Source organism: Panthera onca, chromosome C1, assembly GCF_046562875.1.
Source record: "Panthera onca isolate mPanOnc1 chromosome C1, mPanOnc1 haplotype 2, whole genome shotgun sequence".
NCBI lineage: Eukaryota > Metazoa > Chordata > Mammalia > Carnivora > Felidae > Panthera > Panthera onca.
The window spans coordinates 123,524,022-123,539,281 of NC_138346.1; the positions used below are offsets into that span (position 1 = coordinate 123,524,022).

Below are 15,260 nucleotides of genomic sequence, written 5' to 3' on the forward strand. Positions count from 1 at the left end.
TCTCCTCATTCCATTCTTAAAAATTAAAAATATCACTTCCCTAATAACAAATCTTAATTGGGGGCACCTGGGTGACTCAGTCAGCTAAGCATCTGACTTCCGCTCAGGTCATGATCTAGTGATTCGTGAGTTCGAGCCCCACCTTGGGCTCTGTGCTGACAGCTCAGAGCCTGGAGCCTGCTTCAGATTCTGTGCCCCCCCACTCTCTCTCTCTCTGTCCCCTCCCCCCATGCTCTCGCTTGCTCTCTCTCAAAAATATATAAGCATTAAAAAAAAAAAAAACTTGGGGCGCCTGGGTGGCGCAGTCGGTTAAGCGTCCGACTTCAGCCAGGTCACGATCTCGCGGTCCGTGAGTTCGAGCCCCGCGTCGGGCTCTGGGCTGATGGCTCGGAGCCTGGAGCCTGTTTCTGATTCTGTGTCTCCCTCTCTCTCTGCCCCTCCCCCGTTCATGCTCTGTCTCTCTCTGTCCCAAAAATAAATAAAAAACGTTGAAAAAAAAATTTAAAAAAAAAAAAAAAAAACTTTAATTGGATCACACATTATCCACCAGAACAAATGAAGTCCAAGCTTGACACCCAGAACAGTGCCTAGAACATGGTGGAATCACATACTTTGTACTATTCCACTTTTGTGATATTCTTCCCGGAAAACCTTCTTCCTATCTCTATATATTGACATCATACCCACCAAAGCACAACACACACTTACCAATTTTATCAGTATGTCATTTACTGACAAATTTTTTCTTGAGCCTCTTTAGCCTAAAAATGTATATCAACATTAAATGTTGAGGATTTATGAAAGAAATTTAGAATTATACCACTATTTCTTTTATTTATAAATCCTGTAAGCAAAATAACTCAGCTTTGCCTGTATTTTTAAGGTCAGCAGTCTACAATAGTCCCTATATCACTATTTATACACTAGAATATTCCACTTTATTTTTTTTTTACACACATGGTGATTTTATGATTTGAAATTCTATTCTACAATTTATTATTAAATATAACATACATTTTCTTCGCTCTTGTCCAATTTACATTTAACTTCATCTCCTTTCTGCTTTAGTTCTTCTCGCACAGATTCCAGTTCATTCCTTAAAGGAAATGGAAGAGTGATATAGTAATAAACTTTATATTTTTTGTTCTATTCTTTTTCTGGGATTTCTAAAATGCTTGACTATATTTTTTTGTTGGTTTAGATTTTCATTTTGTTTGGTAATTATTCATGCATTAATGTCAACATATATACATCCTCTCCTACATTTAAATGAATTTATACATTTAACTTGAAACTATGTAGATCCTTTTTCCACTAAAAAAACCTCTAGAAAGAAGTACTTCTGATTTAAATCAAGACTTCACTTTACTCTTCCTTAGTCTTAAATTAGTCATCATAGTCAAGACATAGTTATTATTTTATACAAATAAATTAGGGACATAAATACAAGTGATTTTTAATGAACTACTACATGACTGAGATATTTGCATAGACAAATATCCTTACATAGAGAGAGAGTATCTCTGGAAACACACATAAGAAACAGTGATACCTCTGGGGAGGGAAACTAGATAGCAGAAAGACAAAGGAAAGACAGTTTTCTTTCCTTATGTGCCCCCCTTCGTCACTTTGAATTTTGTACCATATGCATGTATTATCCTTTCAAAATTTTGTAAATTAAAAATTTGTTGCACATGAAAGCAATGGTCTTTTGTCTTTAATCCTTGAAGCTATTTATTTTTTTCTTTTTTTTTAATTTTATTTTGTTTTTTTTAAAAATTTCTTTTTTAACGTTTATTTATTTTTGAGACAGAGAGAGACAGAGCATGAATGGGGGAGGGTCAGAGAGAGGGAGACACAGAATCCGAAACAGGCTCCGAGCTGTCAGCACAGAGCCTGATGTGGGGCTCAAACTCACAGACCGCGAGATTGTGACCTGAGCCAAGGTCGGCCGCTCAACCGACTGAGCCACCCAGGCGCCCCTTAAATTTTATTTTAGAGAGAGCACATGAGCAGGAGAGAGGGACAGAGGGAGAGGGACAGGGAGAGGGAGAGAGAGAATCCCAAGCAGGCTCCATGCTCAGTGTGGAGCCTGATGCGGGGTTTGATCCCACGACCTTGGGATCATGACCTGAGCTGAAATCAAGAGTCCGATGCTCAACCGACTGGCCATCCGGGCACCCCTTCTTGAAGCTATTTCTATTTATAGAAATATATAAATATTATTCAATCATATGAAATAACTGGCCTTGTAAAAACTGAATTCAGGCTATTTACTCTTTAACTGAGTATAAAATTTTTAATTGGCATATTCTTACTTCTATATATGAGTGTATATATATATAGTATATAGAGTTGTGATATATGTAATATATATTGTATATAAAATTACATAATATATATATACAATATATATAATTATATAACATATACAGTTATATATAACTCTTCAGAGTGTATATATACATATATATTCAGAGTTATTTATGTCCATAGAGTAGGTAGATGTACAAAAAGATATTTTCTAAGTAATTTTAATTCTCCTAAATAAAAGGTAGCCTTTCCCTAAAATAGGTCTTCATTTTTTATCTCCAAAATATACAGTGCTTTAATCACAGAGATTCAATCTAGAAATAACAGCTACTTTCTCTGAAGGAGAAAACTGAGCAACAACAACAAAAGCAATCATTAGAAGTGTAATAAAAGATGACTTTCCAAACCTAGAAAATGGTGACGGTCTTGTGGCCAGACACTATATGTAGTACTTTATTCACATTACCTCATATAATCCTCAATCCTATATATTAACCAAAATGAGAAGCCAAAGCTTAATACTTCAAAATATAAGTACAGACAAGGACCCCCAAGTATTTAGAAACCATCTAAATTAACTAAAGGATTAAAAGGAAACTTAAAATACAGGAACAGGTTGTTTAGAAAATAAACATTATAAACACTATATATCAAAACCTAAGTCATAGATCCATAGCTGTGTTAAGAAGTAAACTGCTATCTTCAAATGTTTTTATGATTTGAAAAAGAGAAAGAAAACTAAGTATCAATATATCAATTTGAAAAAGAACTAAAGAAAAGATTAATATGTGATTTTAAGCAGGCAAAACATTTCTAAGTAGAAAAGCAATGGAAAAATTACCAAAAAAAGACAACTAGATTTAATTCAAATTAAAAAAATTTACACACAACAAAAAATTACCCAAAATGCAAGGAAAACAACAAGTTGGGGGAAATATGTACTGTAATATATTGTAAATGTATGTAAATATATTATTTAAAGCTTAAGTAAATCAGTAAGTAAACAAGACCTCAAAAGTATTAACAGGCAACAGATATAAGCAATTTTAGAAATAAGAAATTCTAGCAAGCAAACACAAAAAATTCCAAAACTTACCCCCCAAAAAAGAAAATTACAAGTCCTAATAGCAATGAGTTTTTATCTATTATATTATCAAATAAATTAATAATAATACCCAAAACAAATTAAAAGATATTTGGAGCCAGCATTTTCATACAATAGTGATTGTACTGCATGGTTTACAACTAGTATAACCTATTAGAAACCATTTGACTATCAACAGTTATTGAAATAATTATTCCTATGACTCAGTAAATTCTCCTTGAAATGTATCCTATCAAATTCAAAATAAGGGAAAAAATCTGTATGCTCCAAGATGTTTACTACAATACTATTTATGATAGTGGAAAACTGGAAAATGTCATCTCTAAAACCAACAAGGATTAAAATAAATTGTTATATCCACTTGACTGGTTTACAGGCATTAAAAATAGACGATTGTGAAAACACCTAGAAACATGGACAACGTTTTAAAATAACATTAATTTTTTTAAATTTCGCTTCTAAATTTTCTTGCATATAATTACTTTCTTCGTGATGCTTTAAAATTCCTGTCTAACCTATTTCAACAATAGAACAAAAGACATTGTTATGATTTTATTTTTAAGCAGAACTCCAAAGCAATCATTCTAATTTTTTACTTTATACCATATCCAACATTAAGTGTAATTTAAATTAACCATAACAAATAGAAACATACTAAAATCTTTTGCCAGACAAAAAAAAGCCAACTCATTAGTCTTGCCTTAATTGTGTTTCAGTTTTTTCCATATTTTCTATTTGTTTCAACATCCGTTCTTCTTTCTTTTTGCTATTCTAAAGAAATAATAAATGTATATGTTAATCATTCTGTTTCAACAAAAATAAAATTGAAACTAATATTTAAAACCTTTATCTGTCACCATAAAATTCAATTAGTTATATATAAAACAAGACAGTGAGCTATTTAACTTGCATAGTTACATACTATTTTTCCAGCCTTATTTTAATTATTCCCCTAGTAATTTATATACAACAGCTAAAAAGCAAGTCTTACTTATTGTCTCCCAGTGACACTTTAAGGCCTTCTATCCTTGTTCATATTGTTGTGATTTCAAGGAATGCTTTTCCATTCACTATTACCTACTAAACTTATAATCAGTCATCTTTTAAGACCAAAATCAATGCTATATTCTCTCTGAAGCCTTCTCTTCCTCCAAGGAAGAAGATAACACTTTGTCCCCAAAACAACACATATAACATAGTATTTTAAGTTATTTGAGCATTTAGTTCTTCTCTTGAGTCATAAGATCTTAATGAGGAAAGAAGGTATTTTATTCATCGTTGTATCCTCCACACTGTCATATGATTTACCCGATAAATACTTGAATAAATATTCATAAAAATCCTAACGCTTAAAATTACATTAACTTTATCAATGGGTAGTTCTATAGTCTGTTGCCCATTATCACCATCGAAATCAATATGCACATTTTTCTTCTGAAACAGAGGATCAGTTCTAAGATAATCAGATTTGTAAAGGGTAAAGAATCTTGGAAAGTCATCTATTCAAACCCCCTATTTTTACAGGTTAGAAAACTAAGTCACTGGTACTTTCTTTTACAACTCACATCAGTATCTTCTTGCTGTTTCTTGAGTTCTAGGGCCATTTCACTTGTTTCTTGTGCTAATTTTTTGTTCTCCAGTGAAAGTCTGTTGCAGCTTGCATTTAGTTCAGTAGTCTTAAGCCTGTTTTTTAAAAACATGTCAGACCTAAATATTTACCTATTAAATTATATGATGTAGAATTTAATTCAAGATAATCTTAGGGGAAAGGGAGAAAGGGCTGGGAATATAAATAAGATTGGCCATTAATTAATAATTTCTGAAGTGCAATGATAGCTATGTGCTGCTTCATTACATTATTCCCTCTACACGTTTGAAATTTTCAACACTAAGTTAAGATGCCACAGATTTCCTTGCATATTCCCTACACCTCATCTCCCCATACTTTTCCACAAATTTTGAAGGGTGTCTTACTTTCTCATATAATTTTCTCTAGTAGACAGTCTCAAAACTATTCCAAACTTCTGGTGATTTGATTATAGTAGCACATGAGGCATGAGCTATTTTTAACAAAATATTTTCATTAAAATAAGTAAAACAAGATTTAATTTTTGTGTACAACACTTAAACTGCTCTTACAAGATCTCAAATACTCTACACTGGAAGAGAGATTACTACTGCTATTAGTGCAGTCAGGATCAATTTTAAATCAAAGAAGGGGGAACTGTGCGGTTCTATGGAATGATTTCAGTAGCAAGCACCTATTATCTTCTCCTACTTAACCAATACTGGAAATTCATCTAAGAGTAGATTAAAAAATGAAAGGTTGAAAAAGCAAACATAGCTTTGAAAGGTTGAAATAGGAAACACTAAACTAATGTATAAATAACCAGTCCATTTACTAAAAGGAATTTTGGTTAATAAGTTTTACCCAGAATTCAATGACCTGTATGTATTTTGTCACTTCACCAAAACAAATCTATGAAATAATTTAACAAGCAACCAAAATAAATGGGTAGAATTGCAAATAATTATTTTTATGAGGAACTAAGTATCGCCAAGAAAAGTAATATATTGATATTCTAAAGAAGTTCTCAACTTTGTGATATACTTTTTTTATGTCAATTATATATATATGTGTATGTATATATGTATATGTATATATGTATATGTATTTGTATATATATATTAACAATGGTGTGTGTATATATGTGTGTGTATATATGTATATGTGTATATGTATATACATACACATATATATATATATACACACACACACACCATTGTTAATTTCATCAGCAGTAAAATTAATAAATTATTTTGATCTCTAATTAGGAATAAAATACAACTTTAACCCCATTCAAATAAATATTGAATATAATTTACTAATTTATTAACTACCAGAAAGCTTAAAAATGAAATATATAAGCTATTTATAAGATAGAAAACTTACTTCTCATTTTCAAGTTCAGTTTTCAGCTCTTTAACCTGTTTGGAATAATGTTGCTCACTTGTCACAATGGCAGTTAACTGTACTTCCAAATCATGCACTTTTCTCTGGAAAATAAATGTGTATAATCACAGCAAACATTTTTACAATATTCTTATTTTAAAAGTATGGTCAGTCTGTAATCAACTCATATATTAGGCAAAAATTTGGTAAGAAAATGTCACATTTTAAAATTTAATAGACTTAATGCCAAAAGCATTATAATTTTAGAATAATGAATAATGACAAATGTAATACAAGTAAATTCCATCTTGATATTCTAAAGCTCAACCAGTAAAATTATATTTACAAATTATAAAATATTTTCATCAGTTTTACTCAACCAGGTAATTAATCTCCATTAAAATGTTATATTATCAAGAAAAAATATAATAATTAATGAAGTCAGGCAGTATCTTAAAAACTAAGCTGTTCTTACTATTTTAAACTATTGTATAGTTACAACGTAATACTGTTATGTATTGAAAAAATACCTTTATAAAATAAAAAACATATTCCAAAATTATAACGTAAGCACTATAAAAATTATTGTAAACTAAGAACTTAACAAAAGTTAAATTTTAAATGTTTAAATTAAGAATACTGAAGACATCAAAAATGTGATTGTTATAAACCATAGCATCATGCATACTCCTGATATCTTAAATGCTGACCTCTCTCTCCCACATTAGAATATGAAGATTTTCTAGATGTGTATCACATAAATCATTAGTACATTAAATGTAGCAGGAACACTTCCTTTGAAAGGAATTTTGTGAAGAAATCTTTCACAAAGCTAATAGCTATACCATAATCTATTCTGTAAATCTGTACTCTACTAACAAAATGTTGCAGGACAAAATGTATCTTTTCTAAACAAACCTCTCTGGTGTGGAGAAGACCAGTCAGTTCTTGTTGTGTTCCTTTTAATTCTTCAGCAATCTTCTCAAATTGTTTCTTTTCATCTAAAAGCTTTTGGTTTTCTACCTATTTAAGAACACCATAAATCATGACAACCAAAGCACACACGTATGCAAAACGATCAAACTACCTAACTAGAGTGAAGAGACTTACGAGTTTCTCTTTGGCTAAAATTTTTTAAAAAGAGAACACAAGTAATTAATAAGTTAATTCCAAAACTAAATATGATAACAAAGGATTGAATAAACAGAGCCCTAAAATTTTTTATTTAAAAAAAAATCAGACAGGTCATTGAATTCAAACCTTATCTTATGTATAATTCACTCTAATTTATTAGCATTTATTAGTCACTCACTATCCTACCAATCCTGTTTGTCTTTATATTGCACTAAAACGTGCTTCCCTATAACTTCCATGCAATTGTCATTGTTCTGCCTTTCTCAGTCGCATAGAAGTCTAATTCTTTTTTTACATGATAGCTGACAAATATTTGAAGAGAATTATCAACACTCCCTAACTTTTCTTTTTCTCTTAACCATTCTAAAATCTCTAATTCTTATTATCATTCTTCCTATGAAATGGTTTTAAATTACTTCATTCCCCGAGGATTCCTTTGTCAATATACAATCTTAAATAAGGTATCAAGAATTAAGTTCAATGTTGAAATATGGCCCTTTGTAGCAACGTGGATGGAACTGGAGAGTGTTATGCTAAGTGAAGTAAGCCATACAGAGAAAGACAGATACCATATGTTTTCACTGTCATGTGGATCCTGAGAAACTTAACAGAAACCCATGGGGAAGAGGAAGAAAAAAAAAAAAAAAAAAAAAAAAGAGGCTACAGTGGGAGACAGCCAAAGCATAAGAGACTCTCAAAAACTGAGAATAAACTGAGGGTTGATGAGGGGTGGGAGGGAAAGGAGGGTGGGTGATGGGTATTGAAGAGGGCATCTTTTGGGATGAGCACTGGGTGTTGTATGGAAACCAATTTGACAATAAATTTCATATATTGAAAAAAAAAATTAAATTCAATGTTCTAGACAATCAAGGATCAACAAACTACAGCCCACAGGCCAAATCCAGTCCCTACTTGTTTTTAATAAAGCTTTACTGTAATACAGCCAACATATTTATATATTGTATATTCCCATTTTGCCTTGTAACAATGAAGCTGTATAGATGCAAGAGAGACCAACCACATGGCCCACAAAGCCTAAAAATTTGCTACTGGCCCTTTAAAGAAAAATTCTGTCAATCTTTGCTTTAGATGGGTCCTATACAATAGAACTTTCTGCAATAACAGGAACATGCGGTAGCTACTGATCACTTCAAATGTGGCTACTAGAGCTGAGAAACTGACTTTTTTTTTAATTTGGTCTATTTTAATTAATTTAAATTTAAGTGCCACATTTGGCCTCTAGTTACCATACTGGATGGCATAGCTCTAGAAAGTGAGCAAAACTAAGTATAAAACAACCATTAACTCTTTACTTACAGGTGCTTAATTACTATCAACTCCTCCTGTTATCCAACATAGATTTAAGTCAATTTTCATGTTGTTTACTTAAGCATGAGATCACAACGGTTTATTAAAGGCTTGACAATAAAGGCCCTATATTAATAATAAAAACTACTAAATTGTGTTTATAGAGTCTCAATTTTATAGGCAATGTGGAGCTATTTAAAATTTTGATACAGCTATAACATGATCGCATCTGTGATTTAGAAAGCTAACTCCTATGCACTATTGCATAGGAAGACCCAATTATATACAGACTACATATATACATATACACAAGTGTTTACAAATAAAAGACTAATCCAGTTTGAAAGATATACCTTGCAAACCATAAACATTCTTCAAGACAAAAAGATACTGTCAGAGATAAAGAGAGATATTAATAATGATCAAAGATCAATTTGTCAGGAAGAGAGAATAGTTCTATATGAATGTGAGACTTATAACAGAAATTTAAAGTACGTGAAGCAAACATTGACATAATTATAGAGAAATAGACAATTAATAAATCAAAATAAGAGATGTTAACACCCCTCAGTAATAGAACAGGACAAAAAAAAAAAAATCGACAACACAGAAGATTTTCACAACACCATCAATCAAATGAATCTAACATTTAAAGAACACATATAGAACCTAACAACAGCAGAATACACATTCTTTTCAAGTCCACATGGAACATTTACTAAGATAGATTATAACCTTTATAAATTTAAATAATAAAGTATATTCTTGAACCATAATGGAATTAAACTAGAAATAAGTAAAAGAGGAAAATCTCCAAATACATGGAAATTAAATAACAGACTTCTAAATAACCCCAGGGTCAAAGAGGAAATCGAGAAATTAGAAAATATTTTAACCTAAATAAAAATGAAAATATAAGATATCAAAATTTGTGGGATGCAGTTAAGGAAGTGATTAAATTTATAGCATTAAATGTTTAAATGGAAAAGAAAAGTCTCAAAACAATCTAGGTTTTCATCTTAAGAACCTAGAAAAAGAACAAAATAAACCCAAGCAAGTAGAAGAAAGGAAATAGTAAAGATAAGAGCCAAAACTGATGAAACTGAAAATGGAAAAACAGTAGAGAAAAATCAACAAAACACAAAGCTGGTTATTTTGAAAAGGTCAGTAAAATCAATAAACTTCTATCAAGACTGACAAGACAGAAGACACCAATCACCAATATTAGTAATCAAAGAGTATAGACTATAGACTCCATAGATATTAAAAAAATAACAGAATGCTACGAACAACTCTATGCACAGAAAGTTGACAACTTCAATGAAATGGACTAATTCCTTAAAAACCACAAACTACCAAATCACCTAAGATAAAACAGGTCACCTTAACAGTTCTGTAATAATGAAAAACATTAGATTCATACTTTAAAATCTTGCCAAAAAAGAATCTCTAAGTCCAGATGATTTCACCAGAGAATTCTACCAAATGTTTAAGGAAGAAATAACACTAGTTGTATACAATCTCTTCCAGAAAACAGAAAGAAATGCTTCCCAACTCATTTTATGAGGCCAGTATTAGCCTGATTCCAAAACCAGATAAAGACCATTGAAGAAAACTATAGACTTCCCAAGAACACAAAACCAAAAATCCTCAACAAAATATTCATAAATTCAACAATTTAGAAAAAGAATAATATACCACACCAACTGGGATTTATCCCAGAAATGCAAGCCTGGTTCAATATTTGAAAATCAATGTATGACATTGATTAGAATATTAATATTCTAAATAAGAAAAACAACATGATCATATCAGTAAACACAGAAAAAGCACTTGACAAAATTCAACACAGATTCATAAGAAAAAAAGCTTAAACTAGGAACAGAAGGGCACTTCCACCAAAAAAAAAACAAAAAAAAACTAGAATTAAACATCATATTTAATGGTAAAACACTGAATATTTTCCCTTAAGATCACATCAAAGATGTACATGGTCACCACTCCTTTTCAACATCATACTGGGAAGTCTGAGCCAGTGCAGTTAGACAAGAAAAAAAGAACTACAACTGTCCTTATTTGCAGACAAAATAACTGTCTACATAGAAAATTATAAGGAATGTGCAAAAAAACTCCAAGAACTAGTAAGTCATTTTGAAAAGGGGTACCTGGGTGGCTCAGTGGATTAAAACATCTGACTCTGGGTTTCCGCTCAGGTCATGACCTCACCAGCCATGAGATCGAGCCCCACATCGGGCTCAGCACTGACAGCATCTCTCCCTATCTGCTCCCTCCCTCTCTCTCAAAATAAACAAACATTAAAAAAATAAAAAATAAATGATTTTGGCAAGACTGTAGGATACAAGGCCAATGCATAAAGCAATTGTATCCCCACCTGCTAGTAATGTACAACTGGAAAAATACAGGTTTTTTGGGAAAAGTACTTTTAAATACTACTTAAAACACTTTCCAGAAAGGAAATATTTAGGTATAAATACAACATGTACAGATCTGTATGTTGAAAACTAAAAAATGCTAAAGAATGAAGGAAGATCTATACAAATGGACAGATACCATGTTCATATATTAGAAGACCCAACATAAGTAATAACAGCAATTCAACCTAATTTGATTTCACACAATTACAATCATAATCACAATTACAATTACAATCACAATTACAATCATAATTCTGGTAGGATTTCCTTAGATAATAGACAAGCTGAAAATCTAGATGATAAAGGAACTAGGATAGCTAAAACAATTTTGAAAAAGAATATTAAAGCCAGAGGAACCACACTACCCAAATCTAAGACTATTAAGCTACAGTAATCAAAACACTAATATGTCAGTGAATTGATAACAAATAGATCAAGAAAACAGAAACAGTCCAGAAACAGATCCACACAAATATGGCCAATTGATTTTTTATAAAAGTGCAAAAGCAATTCAAGGGGGAAAAAGAATCTTTTCAACAAATGCTAATATCATCCTGGATTAACCTAAGTATTTAAATCTTAAATATCTCTCAAAACCATCCACTTTTTCTCACCACTACTTCCCAGCCTAAGCTACAATCATCTCTCCTCTAGCTACTGTGATTGTCTGTCTAATTAACTGTTCTATCTTAATCTGTTCTCAATTCTGCAAGCCAAATGAGCTTTTCAAAATGCAAACCAAGTCACTCCCTACTGAAATTCCTTAGAGTTTACCATACCTCTTGGGATAATGCAAAATTATCCTGATAAGATTTAAAAGGCCATGAACTGCCAAGCTCCTACTACCTAACTTTCTGGCCTCATTTTGTACCATTCTCTTCTTTTCACTCGAGGTTGTACTCACCATACTCCTTCCTATTAAAGAAACTTTGCACATAATATTTCCTCTACCTGATAAGCTCTTCCCTTCCTTCTCTGAATTTCAGTTCAATATTTATTTTTTTAAAAAAAGACTTTCCTGACCCAACTAGTTCAAATTCCTTAATTATAGGCCTCATAGCACTGAAAATTAATCCTTTATTGCCTTTGTCACCATTGTAATATTACCTTTGAATGACTGCTTATATTTAAATGTGATTATTTCATGACTGTAGATCCATGAAAGCTGCATATGCATCCATTTGCTCCCAGCTGTACCCCCAGAGTATAGCATAATAGAAACTCAACAAATGTTTGTTAAAAGGGCAAATGTATTATTTTATTTATCCCTTACAACTACCCCATTAGCTATGTGCATTTCAGAGATGGAGATCTGAGGCATCAAGAGTTTAGTTAAATTGCTCTTAGTCATACAGTTAAGAAGCAAAGAGCTAGATTACCAATCAAAACATAATTTTAAGGACCAAGATATTAATTGTGTTCTATTGCTGTCCAAATATAACAAAACCTTAAACCAGTTCTTGTCTGCATAGGAGTGAATCTTTACACTAAAAATAATGCTTTAGTATTCATTCATTCAACAAATATTCATAAAGTGTCAGTCATTGTACTAAGTACTAGGTTTATAAGGAAAACAGGGCATGGATTCTTAGCCCTTAGCCCTTATGGGAGCATACATTCATTCCACTATTTATTAACTGAAGACCTACTGTATACCACCTACTGTGCTAAGTAAGGGGGAATCAAAAGGGTGAATAAAGCTTTAAATAATTTTACCAAAAATAATTCTATTTGTGATAAATGCTATACAGGAAAAGTACAGGGTGGCTATGGGAACAAGCCATACAGAGACCTAAACTAGATAAGAGTATTAAAGAGAGGTTTCCTAAACAACTGATATTCAAGCTGAAACTTAAAGTATGAGTCTGCATTATCAAATCTGAAAGCAATGTAAACATTACTATTCACAAGAGTTTGAGTTAAAGCAATTCAGTGGAGAAAAGATAAGCATTAGGAAATAATGCTTCCCAAGAGATGGAAGAATCAGGAGTTGCAAAGTCAGGTAGAGACACAATAGGTTAAACCCACCATCAAATATCTATAATCATAAACAATACTATATAGCAAGGGTTGGCAAACTGTAGCCTGCTAGATAAAATCAGCCCACAATCTCTTTATGTAGGCCCTTGACCTAAGAATAATTTTTACATTTTATTTAAAAATAAAAGAGAGGAGGAGGAGAAGGGGGTGTGGAAATAGGAGGAGAGGAGAACTAACATTCTGTATATAGCTCATAAAGCCTAAAATATTTACTATCCAGTTCTTTAAATAAAAGTTTGCCACCCATGCTCCACACATTATAATCAATTAAAACATAATGAAGCCTACCCTAACAAATCCATTAAACGTGATTTTATCTGAACACTTAACATAGCTACTGAATATATAACATACATATCTTCCTTAAAAGTGTAGCTTTGTGGTTCAAAGGGATCAAAGGCATACCAAATTTACAACCAGCTATATCATATGCATTGCTCTTACTTAAAGGTACTGTCAACACATGTTCAAATAACATAAACACTTTTGCCAAGACAGATGTATAAAACTTGGTACAGATAAGAATGTGGTTTTACTAAAACACAAGTGTATTTTTTTATATTTAGCTGAAAACACTAATATAAAATATCTATAGTGTATGAGACTAGGTCAACAGATTCATATTATTTTGAAAAATAACTGCTCTGTATTAATAAGAGAAACTATATACTTACCAAGATTTTCTTCAATTCTTCAAGTTCTACTTCTTTGTTATTTTTAAGCTTAGTCATCTCTTCTAAAATAAGCAAAAGAATACAAGGTGTGAAAAGCCAGATTAGAAGAACAGGAAAGGAAAGATGAGAAATAAGAATACCACAGTTTGAAAGGGAAGAAAACCGAGATGGTTTAGTGCAACTAAAGAAAGCACCATAAAAGGACAGGTTTCATTCTTTCTCATTGCCAAGTAGTATTCCATTGTATATAAAAACCACAACTTCTTTATCCATTCATCAGTTGATGGACATTTAGGTTCTTTCCATAGCTTGGCTATTATGGCCTTTTGTAGCAACGTGGATGGAACTGGAGAGTGTTATGCTAAGTGAAATATGTTATACAGAGAAAGACAGATCCCATATGTTTTCACTCTTATGTGGATCCTGAGAAACTTAACAGAAGACCATGGGGGAGGGGAAGGGGAAAAAAAAGTTATAGAGGGAGGGAGGCAAACCATAAGAGACTCTTAAAAACTGAGAATAAACTAAACTGATCCTTATTAAAAAAAAAAAAAACAAAAAAAAAACGATACTGTTACCCATAAACTGATCCCTTATTAAAAAAAAAAAAAAACTGAGAATAAACTGAGTGAGGGTTGATGAGGGGTAGGAGGGAGCGGAAAGTGGGTGATGGGCGTTGAGGAGGGAACCTGTTGGGATGAGCACTGGGTGTTGCATGGAAACCAATTTGATAATAAATTTCATATTAAAAAATAAATAAGTAAATGCCTTAGTTAAAAAAAATAAAATAAAAAAGAAAGCCCCATAAAGCATAGAAGAAGTCCAAATGGAACTACGCAAAAATAATGGATACGTATTAATAGCAATGTTTGTATCAAGTTAATTCCACAACCAAATGAGCCCGGAGTTCATTAGTCAAAATAAGCAATACACACACACACACACACACACACACACACACACACACACTCCAAATATATTTGGAATGAGATTACTCAGCATGTACCTTTACCTTTAATTCATCACTGTCTAAATACCTGGCCTCTTAATCTTCACTCTCAACTAAAAAGGACAAGTGATCTACTTTTCTCAAGCTAATTCTGACCATTGTACTCTGGACCTCAACATTCCTACCTCCTCTGAGACTTTAGTTGCTTATATAACCAATATATATACTGACTCTCTGTAAAGGAATCTTTCATTTCCCCCATCCCATCGAAACATCTATTTGAATACAAAACAATATCTGACTGACGTTTCTGCCTTTTCTTACTACTGTCCAATTTCTTTCGTTTGCA

The 15,260-nt window shown here is 32.0% G+C and overlaps 1 protein-coding gene across 5 annotated transcripts in view; it reads right to left on the reverse strand.

The window, feature by feature from the left end:
- SYCP1 (synaptonemal complex protein 1) overlaps nucleotides 1-15,260 on the reverse strand; it is a 124,759-nt gene that overhangs the window by 62,854 nt on the left and 46,645 nt on the right. For all 5 annotated transcript variants that reach the window (XM_060625346.2, XM_060625345.2, XM_078451532.1 and 2 more), the window contains exons 16-21: nucleotides 13,963-14,024; nucleotides 7,290-7,394; nucleotides 6,372-6,475; nucleotides 4,984-5,101; nucleotides 4,119-4,189; nucleotides 1,015-1,096 (exon numbers count right to left, since the gene is read on the reverse strand). In XM_060625346.2, coding sequence (XP_060481329.1) covers nucleotides 1,015-1,096; nucleotides 4,119-4,189; nucleotides 4,984-5,101; nucleotides 6,372-6,475; nucleotides 7,290-7,394; nucleotides 13,963-14,024 — 542 coding nt within the window. The remainder of the gene's footprint in view (nucleotides 1-1,014; nucleotides 1,097-4,118; nucleotides 4,190-4,983; nucleotides 5,102-6,371; nucleotides 6,476-7,289; nucleotides 7,395-13,962; nucleotides 14,025-15,260) is intronic.